The 17,032-nt window shown below is 37.1% G+C and overlaps 1 protein-coding gene across 1 annotated transcript; it reads right to left on the bottom strand.

The window, feature by feature from the left end:
• Positions 1-10,821: 10,821 nt before the first annotated feature.
• LOC110991367 lies at positions 10,822-16,119 on the bottom strand. Its single transcript, XM_022256704.2, has 5 exons — positions 15,797-16,119; positions 15,253-15,442; positions 14,725-14,817; positions 12,354-12,527; positions 10,822-11,095 (listed from the first exon to the last, which is right to left on the bottom strand). The coding sequence occupies exons 1-5, from the start codon at positions 16,055-16,057 to the stop codon at positions 10,830-10,832; spliced, it is 984 nt and encodes a 327-aa protein (XP_022112396.2). The 5' UTR covers positions 16,058-16,119; the 3' UTR covers positions 10,822-10,829.
• Between the last annotated feature and the right edge of the window lie 913 nt (positions 16,120-17,032).

Here is a 17,032-nt window from a genome sequence, read left to right on the forward strand (position 1 = left end):
TGTGAAGTTTAACGTGCCAATTTCATTCATATCCGTATGTCAGTACCTGATATCTATTCAATATAATACTTAGATGATATGATAAATGTTAATAATTCAACATCGCTACAAATATCGGTCGTGGCTTCAGATTTCTGTTTCGACGTAAGTATCACCTACTTGAGTCTACTACACGTCTTCTGAAGTTGTAAATCTCAGTTGCTTTTCTTATGTTTTATCCAGCATATAAGGAAGTATTGATCGTATTTATCTGTTAATAAATGTACAGCTATTACATGACCTGAGGGTTGAGGTCTAGGCTAACTCTGCTCTTCTTGCAAATAAATAGAACATGTTTTGGCGACATTGCCATTTGATTGATAAAAAATCATGCTAAAAGTTAAAGATGTTTGAATATATCTAAATCCCAATATAAGATAAAAAGGATTTACACGTCACAACTTACCACATATTAATCAGACCAAGGATAAATATTCATGAAGATAAGATTATGTATTTGGCATATTATATAAATACTGTACTTTTACTTTGGTATATGAGGAAGAAGCTACATATTTTCATTCAAGAATGACTTGTGTCAATAGCTTCATGGAAATTGTTTGTGTTAATTTTAATACTATTCTGGTCCCTATCTCCAATTACATTAATAATAAACATGATATTTTTAAAAAAACATTTACTTCCTAGCACATTTAAATAACTCAAAACGTGCTAATAGCGTTCTCACACATTTAAAAACACATAAAGATTATATTTAACTCCGTAAAAGACATAAGATCAGTTACATAAAAACATTGTAAAGAAATATACCTGATGACTAATGACTATATAACAAAAATGAGAGTTGAGATCCTAAAAGAAAATCAGTGAAACAGCGGCGGTATATCAAAAGTCCGATACAAAATATTCAGCAAGAACAGTTGGTCAAAGAAAAATATTATTTTAACTGATTCTTTAATTTCCCTTTTTTTTTTTTTTTTTTTTTTTTAATGAGGTGGAAATGCACTTCTGCAGGCCCGCATCAAGAATCGAACTTAACGCGGGGACTGTGGGGCTGGATCTACACTCAAAACCCTCTGCTATTCAGAGGGGTAGCGAGACCCTACCCACTAAAACCACCTCAGCCCATCACACGCCCTTAAGATGGGCCCTCGGGGTTCGCTTTTGGCATTCTACCCAAGGGACCCGGGCTTATATCCGACATAGAGAGCTAATCATGACCTGCGGTTCCGGGCTACTCGAGGTCGAGCCCCCAACCTTGAACTACCGGTCCTTCTACAATCATCCCCAGACCTCTCCCTCAGTCGCTCAGCTGCCTCCTTCTGCAGCATTACATGCTCACAGAAGGAGACCATTGCACTCCAGGCCTCCTCGCTCCCTAGCATGGCTATTATAATTCCCGGTAAAGTGAGATCCGCCCCTATAACCGATACCAGGTCATGACGCTCCCTTGTCCAGGTGACACACTCAGCCACAGTATGCTCCGCCGTGTCATTTGGAGCGCCGCAGTGGTGGCACAACGGATGCATCTCCCTTCTAGGCACCTTATGTAAATACCGACCAAAGCATCCATGCCCAGACAATATCTGCGATAGCCGAAACGTCACAGCACCCCAATGTCTATTCACCCAGTCTTTTAGGACTGGGCGGATTGCCCCTACCGTCAATGCACCAGCGCGGGGCGTAGCAAGATCGTCAGACCACCTTTTAAAAAGAATGTCTCTGGCATGACGCCTCACATGCCCCGCTATTTCCCCCCATGTGACGTTCCCGCTATCCATTACCTCGGCCTTCGCGCGGTATGAGGCAGCAATCACTTCTACCTCCCGCTCCCAAGGAGGAGTACCAGCTAACACACAGACCGCCTCAAACGATACTGTACGGTAGCAGCGAGCTGCCCGAGCCGCGATCACTCGCTGCGGCCTCCGTATAAGCATACGGTTCGTCCGCCTGCTCAGCGCGTCGTCCCAAATGGGGGCCCCGTACAGGGCCATACTGCGAATGATTCCGCAGTATAGCCGGCGCACGCTCTGGCATGGGCCTCCAAGGTTAGGCAAGAGCGTGCCAAGTGCTTCTGCCGCCCTCACAAGTCTCCCCTCGAGAGATTTAAAATGGGGTTCGAAATTCCAGCGACCATCTAAAACAAGACCAAGATATTTCATGGAGGGGGCCACCGGAATCCTAAGGCCTTCAATCACCAATGCCGCCCCCGAAGGAGGACCCATCTTTGGGCCATGAAATAGCAGGGCTTCCGTTTTGTCAAGGGACACCTTGAGACCCAGGGCCTGGATCCGCCTAACAACAAGCCTTGTACCGGCCATCGCAAGCTGAGCCACCTCCCCAAATGACCCTCCGCTCGCTACGACTAGAGTGTCGTCTGCATAGCAGAAGAGGCGCATCCCAGGAAGCAGTGCACCTCGCAGCACCCAATCATAGCTAATATTCCACAGAAACGGTCCAAGAACTGATCCCTGTGGAACTCCGCACATCACCGGATAGCGAACGATTTCTCCCTGTCCGTTCACAATAGCGACCTGTCGTCCTTCCAGATAGCTCCCTACTATTCGGCGCAAGTACAGGGGAACCTCGAAAAATTTAAGGGCCTCTCTGATCACGCCAAATGGAAGGCTATTAAAGGCATTGGCAATGTCGAGAGACACTGCTAACGCCCTCCCACCCCGCTCGACTACACTCTTGGTGTGCTGTTTTAGGTCCGTGAGAGCATCGATTGTAGAGCGACCAGCCCGGAAGCCATATTGGGCTTCGTCCAGGTCCGGCCCGACGATCGAGAGGTGACGGCCCAAACGAGAGGCAATAATCCATTCCAACGCCTTACCAGCTTCGTCTAAGAGAATTATGGGCCGGTAAGCTCCAGGGCTGTTCGGCGCACGACCTTCCTTTCGGATGAGACACAATTGGCCCTCCTTCCATGCTATCGGGAACCGTCCACTACGTAGACATAAGTTAAACAGACCCCGAATGGTTTCCCCCATGTGGGGAAAAGTTACCGCTAAGACCCTAGCATGCAAGCCATCTGGACCTGGTGCCTTCTTTCTGCTCTTCAGGCGACAAAGTATGGACTCTATTTCTGGGTCAGTCACCTCAGGAGCTTGCTCTCTATCGACGTCCCCCACCACCTCCGAGGTCACCATTCTTGGAAGGACGATGTTCGGAGGCAAAGGGAAAAGCCCCGAGATCACATTATCAAGCAAGGTGGGCTCAAGAGTCTCTGTTAGTGGAGCCCCTGCGCCCTTCAGCCTTTTCCGAGCTGCTCGGTAAGGGCGCCCCCAGGGATCACTGTCTAACTCCTTTAAGAACATTTTATGTGCCTCGTTCTTGGCGTCTAAGATGGCCACCTGAAGAACCTTCTTGTGTCTACAGTAGGCCAACCGCAATCCCTCTCTGACCTGCGGATCATCACTTCTTCGTCGGCAACTCCTAAGATAAGTCCTCCTAGCACTACTACATACCCTGCGAAGCTCTTCGATTTCCCGAGTCCACCAGTAGACTGCCTTCCGTAGAGGTGGCGGTCTCCACTTAGGCATGGAGGCGTTGCACACCTCAGTCATGTTCCGTTGGAGTCTGCGGACGCCTTCTTCTACGCATTCAACCGGGGTTGAATCCGCACACCACGCCTGAACAATGGCAACCTCTTCCGCTCGCTCCCGGTTAAGTCGACCAACAGTCCAACGCGGAAAAGTCCGACGACTGGTCCGCGACCTCAGAGGTGGTCCTAAAGAAGCATTTACGACAAACCTAATGTAACGGTGATCTGAAAACGTCTCCAAATCCCTCATTACCTCCCATCCAGACAACCTCCATGCGAAGTTTGAGGAAGCAAGCGTGACATCTACCCGTGACACTCCCTGTGGTCGTACACATGTAGGCTCCGTCCCCCTATTTATAAATATAAGCCCTAACTCCGCCGCCCACTCCTCCAGAAGCGGCCCCCTTGGGTTTACAGAAGTGTCACCCCAGGCGGTGGACCTAGCATTTAAATCTCCCATCAGGATAACTGGCCTGGGCAAGGCCCGCTGGATCGCACGACCCAAGTCACCAATAAAGCTTTCGAAATCTCTAAGCGGCTTGTTAGGGGAGAAATAAGTGCCTATTACCGAACAAAGCCCCCAGTCAACCATGACAAACCCAGGCCCCCTTTCTCTAAGGGTAATAGCCATATCCATCGGACTTACGATAACAGCCACCACCCCCAAAGTGTCTCCCATCCAGTGGCTCCGCTGAGCCACGTAGTATGGTTCAGAAACAACCGCAACTTTCGCCCCCAGCTCCGCCATGGACTGCAAGAACAAGTCTTGCGCCGCAGCGCAATGGTTTAGGTTCCCTTGTAGGAAGCTGGTGCAATTTCTATCCATATTAATCAGACATTGCACCAGACTCCCCAGGGATGAACACCTCCGGCGAAGAATGCTCCGCAGCCACAATAAAACCCCCTTTGCTAATCGGTGGAGGCTTGCAAGCCCGTCCACCCATTTTATGCCCCGCTGTTACTCCAGCCGAAGCACAGACCACGCAATGTGCCTGCAAACCGCAATCACCAGCCTTATGTCCAACCTTCCCGCACCTATAACAGGCCATTCCTAAATCCACTTCTGATGTACACACTTCTCTTGTATGCCCCAGTCGCATGCATTTAAAACATCTTAAAGGGCGTTCTTCGCGTATCTCTACTCTGGCCGAGCTCCACCCAATAAGAAGCCTCCCTTCGGCTACCTTCTTGGCAGCAGAGATGGGACATAAGATAAATATGTCCCCCATACCATTGTCACGCCTAAGAATTTGCCCGGGCTTTATTTGGTGAGCAGAGCAACCACCCTTAGCTGCCACGGCTGCCACCACCTCCTCAACGGTAATGCTGTCGTCGAGGTTTCGGATGTAAAGATCCGCACATTTGACGGGTCTCTCCACTCGAGCCACGTCCGCCAGCACCTCCCGAAGGCTCGCCGCGAGGCGGTCGGCCTTTTCCCCTCTCTGGGAACCCGGGATCTTTAATTTCCCTAACCAGCGTTCGCGATTATGATCAGTATGCAATCGCTGTAAATGGATGCGTTTAACTTATAGATTCCAATTGTATCGATAACTGTCAGGTTAGAAGGCACAGACCGCAGATCATCGATCGAATCCTCCTGACTTAAAATAAAACACAATCATACATTGTCCCATGGAAACAAATGACGACACGAATAGCATAACTACTCCATGAACTAAATTCTAAGCCCAAATGTAAGGCAGTTCTGCACAGCACAATATTCTCTCTAACATCAGGTTTTTGTTCCAGGTCTCGTAGCCGTTGTATTCACCAGTGTGAGTCTCGTCAATGGGCTGACTTCCCTCTACGCGTTCGAGTGGCGACGTTTCTGTCCCGGAAACATTTCTAAAATCACCCACATCTGTTTCGGAATAGTCGCGTTTGCTGCTGCCTCCATCAGCCTTTGCTACGGTTTCGACAAAGCCTTTTTCCGCATGTGGGCTACTGATAACTTCACTAACGCACTCATAGGATGTACAGCTGCATTCACTGCTATCATTATTATTAATCCAACCATCAACTTCTTCAAGAAAACCTACAACTTGGTTTCTAATTAATTTGTGTTTTTCTAACTTCTATAATTACGGGAATCTCAAATCAGATTAAACATTGATTTAAAAATGTTATTCAACATTTATTTTATAACAATCAGAGACCGAGAAAAATATATTTTTCAGAGATTCAGTCTAGATTTAGCGATGTACTTTGCTTACACGAGTTAACAATTAAACAGGTCGTTGGACGGATATAGATGCCAATTTGTTTAAATAATTTGACGTTTTGAGTGCTTTATAACATCAGTAGTAATTAAAATTTTCTAGATGTATAACTTTACATATTGTAAATAAATGTACATTTAATGAGCGAATAATTAAACAATATAAAAACAAATAAAATTCAAATTGATTTATGTATAATTTTAATTGATTCAATTTCAAAACATGATAATTTATTTTAGCTATAATTACAATTAAATGAAATACTGGGAAATGTTTTATTTTAGTTGAAGCTTCAATATAATACCTGTTCACGCAGAATTGATATGTCGAAAACAATATCGCCTCTGGTTATTTTTACTTCATAGAAATGTATGATTAATATTTAGAAAGATGGAAACAATTTCTATATTTTTATTACAATCAATATAATTACTGAAAGACTATTAATCTTTGATTAGATTATTATCGTCGTTAATCAGTTCATATTTTACGTTATAAATCCAAAATGCAGATAATATAACGTAACCTTGAAAAAAAATCACCGTCGCAAAAATATTTAAAGTTTTACATTATCCCATATAAAATTTAATCCATTTTGAAGAAACTTATATAACTAACGTATATAAAGTAATCCTACATCTAACATAAATTAATATAACTAAAATCAATAACTAAACTTAAAAGATAATTACTAAAAAATACAAAGTCCCTTTAGGCAAGGTTCCGAAAATACTGGCAGCGTTCCCCCATCCCTCATCCCTAGACTAATTCTATATCCAGCTGCCAGCTCTTTGGTCTCCTGTGATGTGGAGTAACCATTTGCTATTTCCTTAACAACCCTTAAAGAGCCCACGGGCCAAGAGTCTCGAAATATATAGAATGTTGGTAGTAGGGGAATCGCTACCTTATTAAAAATTGAATACATATATATATTTCAAAAGTATTAGACAATTATCTTGTACCATACAAATTTTTTTTTAACCTGAATCACTAATGAGATTTGAATGTAATTTAACATTTGTTTTATACGGTGTACACCAGAACCAGTAAAATCAAAATGTAGGCTGTGAATTCTGAACACCACCGTATAAAAGACTCCTTGGTGAAGCCGAAACATAGGCAAATTGAGGAAATTACAAACGCACTGGTGCCGCAGAAGAGGTGACTGTACTTTACAAAGGAAAATTGGTGAAAAGCGTTGCACAGCGATGTAACTCCGTTGCAAATGCTGAAGAGGGTCAAGATGAGTGCTGCTAACGCTGTAACCAAAAAAATGTGCACGGTTTCATCTTTAATTTCAGTGAGACATGTGAATAACGAGATTCAAAGAGTTTTTGATTATATTTTACTGTAGGTTTAGTTTGGTATATTTTATTTATAAAATCTTTTTTATTGTATTCTTTGCTTTTTCATATAGCTTTTCTATCTTTCTAATGACGTGAGACGTTTTATATTTAAGTGTTAGAATATAAAGGAATAAACCATCAAACTTTACAAGAATAAACCAAAAACATTGTGCAGGTCATGCGTGTGGCAAAGAACTTTTTCATGGCTCCCATTATTCAATTACTAGGAAATGTAATAAAATATATTTTTACGTAACTGAACTAAATAATTAATTATTGCGGAAATTTATATAGTCAGCCAATTTTTCTTTTATCTCGTAATGTTATTTATCTTTAATCATTGTTTATCGAAACCAGAAAGAATGTTTTAAATTTTTATCGATAAGTATTTATTCGCATAAAGTCTCGTTCACATATCCGTATCGAGGCTCGCGAACACACTTTAATTTATTTGTATTTAATTAAGCATTTTTAAGGAAGTAGCCTTTTGTGCCTGACAGCAACGACGTACCGTATTCAGCTTTATGTTACAAATGTTAAATCTATTAAAGGATGCTGGGCCACTTACAACCTGGAAGAAATCACTGGAAAGCGATAAGGCCGCCAGTTGCTTTTCATTAAATCATGTTTATTTTTTTTCCTTTTATGAAATGCAACGAAGTGATAATAAATAAATTAATAAACCTTTAAGTTAGACTAGATTAGTTAGGCTTAGATAAAACTTTTTTTCTATTTTATATTCTAAGAATTAATTTTGATTTCATTTGCGAAATCAATAAACTTTTTAGACGACGGTATTTACGATATCACTTACACATGTTGAGGAAGTCCTGACTAAAATTAATGATATCATTAGAAATCAATAATAACAGATTATCTTGAGTAATTAACCTCAATATTATCGTAGCATGACGTCACCAAGACACACTACACAACTATTATGTTTAAGGAAGGAAAAGTCAGTAGAAAATATATTTAAAGATATTAATGTAAGATCACTTAAACAACATATTTTAATTGTATTGACTAAGTGTGTGGTTAGAAACTGAAACGCGACTCAAATATTACATGTTTGGCAAAGTTTTAAACGATGCCGTAAAATCTGCGGCAAATATTTGTATGAATGCAAGGTTTGCGCACACTGTGATGGCTGTAAAAAAATTCCTAATATATATATATTTATTTATTATTATATGTATAGTATATATATTTATTTATTTATATGGCTTTATATGTTGAATATTATGTCAAACTTATGATAAGACGATCTTACACGTTTAGGAGCATTTGCTCCTCGCGTTTAATAGTAATAGGATAAGTGTGAGTTAATGTTATTTAATTCAGTGAAATGTAAGCTGTTAGCATTTGTATATTGCCACACCCGGCCCGTAGATAAAGTAACTAAAATCAAATTAGAACTATTATAACTCAAAGATAACACAGTTAAATTATTTCTCTAAGAAAATTCAATTATCGTTTTATATATATTTATAGAGGTAAAAGTCACAGTTTTGTGCTTTATCATTATGCAGGATCCAAGTATTGCCAATATAGACCCTAAACTTTGTAAAATCCAGTGCATTCGACGACGATTTTTAAGTCTAGAGCTGAACCATCTGTCTCCATGAAGGCAGTTAATTCCGTTGGACATTAGCAATTGATACTGAAAGACATTCGTTTATACATTTTAAATCAAGCTGATTTGAAAATTTTGTGCAAATCCATTCTATAATAACACAAAGTAAGCTATACTACTGATTACACATACCCCGATAACGCAAAATAATATATGAAGATGAAAAGGACTTATGTTGTCATTCAACGCAAACCAGCACGTGATAAACACACATATACATGTCAAAATATGCACTGTACACGGTCGCATATTGAAATACAAAACTCACTAAACATTTTTATAACGAACTCTTTATTACTTATACGCGTCATTCTTACTCTTGAGATAAAAATAGTTGAAGCGTTGAAATACGGAAAGATTACTTTAATCTTAATAAATTCACATCTTGTGCTTATCATTCAAATTGATAACTAACACTGTATGGTTGTTAAATGTATAAAATGACAAATTATAAAGATTTTCTGTTTAGACAGTTCTTAGGGTCAAACAAAGATGTCTTTACTAAGTCGCATACAGGTAAACACTCGTATTTTGAAATTGTGACTGAAGAAGAAGAGGAAGCTGATATATTATATTTGGAATTGAAATTTCAATTACTTTTTAGCTTTAAGTAATAATTATCTTCTTTGGTTCATGACCTACTTTACAAAGTCAGAAATTCTTTAATAACAAGTAAGGAACTCAAAGTTGACCACGTTAACATAAGGATTATTACTTGCAATTACGTATATGTATGTCATACCAAGCGTATTGCGATTAAATTTAACTAACCCAATTTTATTGATCACGCAACAAAATCATTACCTATAATCTTCAAATTTTAATTTTTTTAATTGAATTGACAATATAATATCTTGATAGCGATTCTCACGTTCATAGATAACGATAAAAACAATATTCTTTTATTTTATTTTATCAAGATAACGTGCAATATAATTTTTCAATAAAATGTAAGTTATTTATTATCACGTTATTCGCATGTTTAACGCTTTATAAAAATAATTTATTCCAATTAGATAACACAAATCCATTTAACTACAAGTTACAAACTAATTTTAGTTTTAACCAATAACAAACAAAATAAATTATAAATTAAATGAAGAAACAGCCTACACGTATACATGTCTCCCAGAGCCGACGTCCGTAGCACTAACTGCCTAACAATTTACGACTGAGTAAAGTGATCTATTGTACTAAGTGTATTGTACCTATGGTCTCGCAATCTGCGTAAAAGTGATGCCTTTATTTCCGTCGGATCTACCAGAAGTCATCAGTATAATCCTGAGCAAACATGGCCGCCAACGCCCTGCGCTCCTGTGCAATATCAAAATTGTCTTTGAGGTCAGCAGGTATTCATGTTTTACCCAGCCAATATGCAATTCATTGATTATAATAAAAGGCAAGCACTCCGTGTATGAGATGCCAGGCTCAAATACCATGTGCTTACATTTATATTCATTATATACGAGATAATGCTGCACAAACCAAACAGAAATTTATAGACTGCTCCCGACGTTGGTGCCAGTAGTACCATGTCATCGGCATAGCTAACACTGCTATTACCGATGCTACCGACCCGGCAGCCTACAGGAAGATGGCTGAGCTCGACCATCAGGTCGTTTATACGTATAGGTTAGGCCACCGCTGCTCTCTAGCCTATACGCCAAGAAAAAGAGTTAGCACCCTACACAGTTTTGTTTTGGCTATTATACCAATACTTAAATAAATTCAGCCCTTCTACCAGAACACCTATATTCTTCAGCTTTCACCATAGCACATCGTTACAAATTTAAGCCTTAATTGATTTTAAGTTAAGTAAGTTCTGCCAAAAAATTGAAACAAAAATCAAACCAATGATGCTGGAATCTTGCAAATTTTCACTATCAGTTTTTTCGTAACAATTTTACAAATTCAGTTCTGATTCGTTTTAACTGTCGGTAAAGCTTGCTTATTGAAAAATGATGATAACTAAGCTCAGCCTCGGTTATCAATAATATTACGCAAACACATCACAATTTCACAACAATGTCTAGTATCTAATACAGTGAATATCTTTAAATAAAAGACAACTTATGAAATGATTATATTCTCATTGCATACTTAATGAAACACGTAATCATAATAAAAGCGGTATAAAATATAATAAAACCAAATAATATGAAGACCACGGTCGATCCCGCCCAGTCCTTAAACTCTTTAGTGAATAGTCCAAAACAGAATGAGATAGATGACATCATAAAGGTTGGTATTCCGAATGTTATGTGGAAAAGTTTCAGATTCCGGCCACCGAAAAGACCACAAGCTCCCGTTAGAAATGCGATGCACGCTAATATACCAGCTATTAGTCCTGTAAATCGTTAAAAAAAATTTAAATAGACTTAAATAGGTTGGATTCTAAACTGATTTTTACTACAAAATTTTTGTTATAAATTATACACACAAAAATATCGATGATGTTTATTAATAAAGAATTTTTTAAATTCTTCTAGTGTAGTGAGTCATATGATTTATATTTTTATATATTCATAGCACTTAATCCCCACATATCACACCCTCACTTTTTCACCAGCCGTATTAGGTATTACATAGTTAATTAAATATATTGAATATTTTTTATTGATTTTTTTTCTTTTGCAAATGTATTCCATCTTTTGCTATATCATTAATAAAAATTATTTGGTAGCTGCAGGATTACGAAATAAAATGAATAAATACATTTTGTATGCAATCCACCTGGGACAAATGTATGCGAAACAAAATCAGGATTCCATACTTCGACCCCATTTCATGAATTTCGAAAAACACTTTTTCATAGGTGTACATTAAGTTACATTAGTTAGTAAAAAGAATCCTACTAAATTTCATCAAAAACATGTAATACTTTTATACCCAAAGTACAGAAGCCGCAAATGAGTTTGGAAACTAGTTAAAATTTGAAATTGAAAATAATATTTTTATTGAACGTTGTTTTACAACTTTGTTCAAAACGTATTGAACTTTGTAACACTGTATGTTACAAAAATTGGTGAACGATGAAAAGCCAAATGAATATTAAAGATGTAATGAAATTACTGATATTCGAATTACAACCTTGATGGCTTAAGCACGAACTTTAATATGATAATTTCAGTTCTTTACATCTCAAAGGAATATATTTGTTGAAATAACTTCTGTTGTTGGATACACGTACCTATTGTATTCGAACTCGTGCTTTTTAATTCCAAATGCCCCAAAATCTTAAGTTTTCATACAAAAATCTATCGTTACTTTATCATTACGATAGCTATTTTATTTTACTATTTTTCCTCCTAATCCCTCAGGGCTTAGACCCTTCAATGTACATAACATATAAAAATGATTATGCATACACAAGTAGCGAATTTTAATTATTTTTGTAAACATTCGACTCGTCAAAAGGAAAGTTGATATGACTGCAAACATAATTTAGATAAATCCTATTTCATTTATTTATTTTAAAAAATAGATTTCCAACCTGTTCTACAGTGTGCTTATATAAAATATTTTTTTTTTATTTTTCCGTAATTAATATATTACATTAAATGAGGATCACAAAAAACGGTTTCAGGTTGGCATTTGGAGAGTACCTGTTAATCCATGAGGGCTGCTAGATATTCCCTTGTCAATAGTAATCAGCACTGTACCAGTGATAGCCAAAGCCATAGCACACATTTGGAGTAAAGTGTGTGCAAGCCTTCTGTGTCTTAATCTCATTGGCGTCGACCAGCCATTTGCGTAGTTAAGACTCAATATTGCTTCCGCTGAGAAAAAATGATACTGAAAACATTTTTAATATAATAAAAGTCAATAGTTCACTAAGCGTAATTCTTAAATGTTAACTTTCATAAACAATTTTGTAAAGATTCAAGAAAACGAATTTTAAATAAATTAATGAGTTCTAAAAGTATTAAGACTTGGCGTTTATGTTTCATGTTTGCAGAAAAATTTTGGTTTTGTTAAAGCTTACAGACAGCCTACAGACCTCAGATTGCATTGTTTGGTGAACCTTCAGAGCCTATCGTCGATCGTCGTCAAGCTATTTATATACAGAAATAAAAGGTCAACTATTCGTCCATGAAAGGGTTTCAACTCACGCTATCTGTGTCTAAGAGTCGCATGTAATAACTAAACCCAGGCTTCTCTATACTTACTCCAAAAACACACAAAGGTACGTGTATATCGCTGCCTGTCTTAATTAAATATATTATAACTGTTGTCAAAACTCCTCCTATACACATCTGAGATAATCCCACACCTACTGCACAAAATAATACATTCCAATATTCTCCTACAGGATCTAAGATTATCATACGCATATTCTAAAATTGTAAGTCATAACCAACTAAATTTCCATTTTCTTAACTATGACAGCTGACAGATGAAGTCAACACTAAAGTTATTAGATTTTTACTCTGAAATTTACATAGATCATAATTTTTTAACTTTGTTATAATGAATGATCTTGATGGAATATAAATTAACACGGAAACATTATATGATTTACGTCAGAATTTTTTATAAATCACCATTTAAAATACTTAGAACATAACCTATCTGTCTACTAACGGCCCTTGGGAGTATATAAGAAAAAGAAAAAACAAATATAGAACAGCTAAAATCCCTTAACCTAAAAATATCAATACACTTGATCTATTTTGTTAATATATTGAATATTTCATTTAAATTTACAAGATAAAAAATAAATAAATCAGTGGCGCTACAACCTCTTTAGGTCTTGGCCTCAGATTTTTTAAATCTCTTTCATGATCATTTTTAAATCTAATAAGCAAGTAGGTGATCAGCCTCCAGTGCCTGACACACGTCGTCGACTTTTTGGGTCTAAGACATGTCGGTTTCCTCTCGATATTTTCCATCACCGAGCAAATGTTAAATGCGCACATAGAAAGAAAGTCCATTGTTGCACAGTCGGGGATCGAACCTACGACCTCAGGTATGATAGTCGCATGCTGAAAGCACTAGGCCAAACACTGTTTTTTTTTTAATTTACAAAATACTTACAGCAATAGCACACACGGCGGCGTGTGTATCTTCTTTCATCATAGCATATATTAAAACTGACATATTTGTGGCACCAAGTAGAATGTGAACAAGACCCAAACCAACAGCACACCATACACTTCTACAATACCTTCCACTAGGCTCAATGATTAAAATCCTAAGAGGATTATATCTATTTTTTTTCTCATGCTTTGATTTTCTATTTGGACCAATATCTTTAATGATGGACGTTGGCTGCGAAGATTCCATTTAATCATTGCGAATATTAACGTATAAAATAATTTAAAACTGTTTTGTAGATTTTGAAATATCTATAATGCCACTGTCAAAATACTGACAAACATTCCGCCAAAATGTAATATAGACTAAATCCATTACATTTATTTTTGACGTGAATATTTCTTTCAAATACCATATGCCGTAGGCCGTTACCATACGGGCAATCCAAAATACCTAGACATAATAAAACCGGGGGATACAGTACGGCCTTGTAGTTTGGAATTTATCCCCGAAATCCAAAAAAAAATTAACCTCTAAAGGATTAAAAAAAAGATTTTCGATAAATAAGAATAGAAACGTATCGAGCTGTGGATGGGGAAATTACTTTTGTATTACTCTAAGAACAATTTTTTCCGGCACAAGTTGTCTATTTTTTTTTCATTAGTATATATAGTAATTAAACGTGCATGACACAATCAGGGGTTAATGTAACACGTAATAAAAGACCCATACCATATTAATGTTCTCTTAACGGCTTATACAAAACAACAAGTGTATAACACACACAGAAGATAACAGTGATATAAGGTATTTCAACTACTGGAGCCCATTTCACAAATGTTTCTTTTAACAATCCCGAAATAAAACATGCAGATGATACAGTCAAGGCAATCATTCCTAAAAATTTGTGAGTTTTATAGAAAAATTGGCGCACAGCACCTAATTCAGAGTGATCTGTCCTGGTGCCGCTGTAGTCGTAAACAATTATCCCAAATACAGCATTTAAAATAGCTATTGATGTTACCGCTATACCTGAAATGTAAAATAACTATTAAATTATTATATCTATCCCTCTTTAAATTTAAAATATTTATAAAGTTTAAAAGCTCAATTGTCTTCATGATCCGTAATCATTTTTTTATTTTTTAGCTGTTTTCTTTAAATAAATTGTCTCTGCACTGACACATCATTCAACATTACGATCTAGTCTAACTTAAGACTAATAAGTAATTTCAGTTTAACTTTATTTACTAACAAGGATATTTAACATAATTAAGGGTCGAATATCAGCCTCAATCAGGGTGTCGACGCTCTGATCTTGTTTAGGTACTATTATACCACATAATGCTTCACACGCACACACACATACAAATATACCTATCTTTTTATACTATCTCACATTCATAACATTTAAAGTCAATCTGTAAGTCTACTATTTCGTAAATAAAATTTCAATTTCTTACTAACCTGTTACAGAATGAACCGTGATCTTAAAATCGCCGAAGAAAATACATACCAGTGACGACAAAATGCCACAAATAATTGCAAAACATTGAAGGAAAAAGTGTTCGAATGGTCTGTGAGGCAGTCTCATTACGGCGGTAGAACCAGCGAGTTTATGCAGAGCAAGAATGCCCGAAGGCATGCAAAGTTGCAACTGTCAATAACACAAACAAAAATTAGGGTAGTACTTATAACTATGTAACCTTTGCGAATTTCTCATTAATAAGAAAAAAATAAGCTTAGTTAGCTTCCTCTTTTTTTAAATGTTTCACTTATAGATTTACAAAATTTAGAGAGAGAGAAAATAGATACAATTTAACAGACATCTTCCTCCAATAAATAGGCATTATTAATGTTATGCGTGTCTATTATCGAATCACTGATGCAGATTTTTTTAAACTTATCATCTGAAAAAGCTGCTGTTTAAGTCTCCATAATGCCACCAGATCCATAAATGTTATTGTTGTACTAGAAAAAAATATAACATCGATAATTAAGAATGCAATACCCCAGCTGTTCCTAATACAATATGCGATGCGAACAGAGCTGAATCCTTCTGGTAACTCAATGTGTAGTAGAAAACGGTCATACTAGTTGCTCCCATCATCATATGTGCCAATACTATAGCAGCAGCAGCGAACCTCTTTCTCATATACAAATTTTTTGGCTGGTCAACCAAAATAATCTTGACGGGACCCATGAATTCAATCACGTCTTTGCCAGCATCATCTCCCTTAACGCACTCGAGGTTGCAACCACGTCCTGCCATTTTTATGAAATAATTAATAAAAGTAAAAGGAAAATTCTACATGTTTCTGCTGTCAAGTTGGAATGTCAAGTGTCTGATAGTGAATACTTGACGATAAAGTTCTTTGCACTATGTGCAGTTGTTTCTGGATTAGTGAGTCATAGAGTGCTATCGCCGTAATCCTACAGATTAGGTGAAAATTCTTCGTTACATGAAGCCTCCTAAAAGTGTTCAATGAATATTTTGCGGTCTTGTTAAAAATGTTTATCCTACATTACTTAGATACGTAATAGTAGTAGGTACTTAATATGAAATTTGTAGGCATTAATCCAATTGGCACTAAATTCATTAAAAATCAAGCAATTTTACAGCCTTCTATAAAAATATTAAGAAAAGAATGGCCAACATCGATTTTAACGCTACCAAACACATAAGTGCATCTGCTACATCGATATCTGCTTTTATGCCCTGCGAAGAATCAAACCCAGATTTGATTGCAATGAATTAGTGTTTCGTGTAGATACGAGTTTATTCACCATGTACGAATTTATACAAATTGATCTCTGTAATACAACAAAATCATCTTAATCATTATTAGAAGCAAGCCCAATTTGTAGTTCAACCTCATATTTTCGTGCCGCAAGGAATAATAAAAAACATTTTCCATTAACGTTTCCTCCCAACCTTTATAGCTTCATTTATATTTATATGTGAAAAAAGCGAAACCGTGTAGCTTTATAGTAATAAAATGTAATGAGGGTGGTCCGAGATCGCTATTGTTTTGCTTCTCCGAGAGAAAGTAATTTTGTTGGGATTACGCTATCCGCGAATGCGTCCTGAAACATGGTCACTTAATGCCATGAAACCAAGGGCATGTCTAATGAAGTTTTTATTAGTCGTAAAACTACTGTTCCTTAGAATATGTGTAGTATTTCTTAGCCGCGGTTTATCTGTATATTAAAACTATTTACGACTTAACAAATATCTGGATAAAAA

This window comes from Pieris rapae, chromosome 6, assembly GCF_905147795.1.
Source record: "Pieris rapae chromosome 6, ilPieRapa1.1, whole genome shotgun sequence".
In the NCBI taxonomy this organism is placed as follows: Eukaryota; Metazoa; Arthropoda; class Insecta; order Lepidoptera; family Pieridae; genus Pieris; species Pieris rapae.

Coding starts and splice junctions, on each gene's coding strand:
- LOC110991367 (XM_022256704.2), bottom strand. CDS start 16,057: ATGGCAGGACGTGGTTGCAACCTCGAGTGCGTTAAGGGAGATGATGCT. Junction 12,528..14,724: donor GACAGATCACTCTGAATTAG/GTGCTGTGCGCC, acceptor ATTTTTTCTCAG/CGGAAGCAATATTGAGTCTT. Junction 11,096..12,353: donor CAGCCCTCATGGATTAACAG/GTACTCTCCAAA, acceptor AACGATTTACAG/GACTAATAGCTGGTATATTA.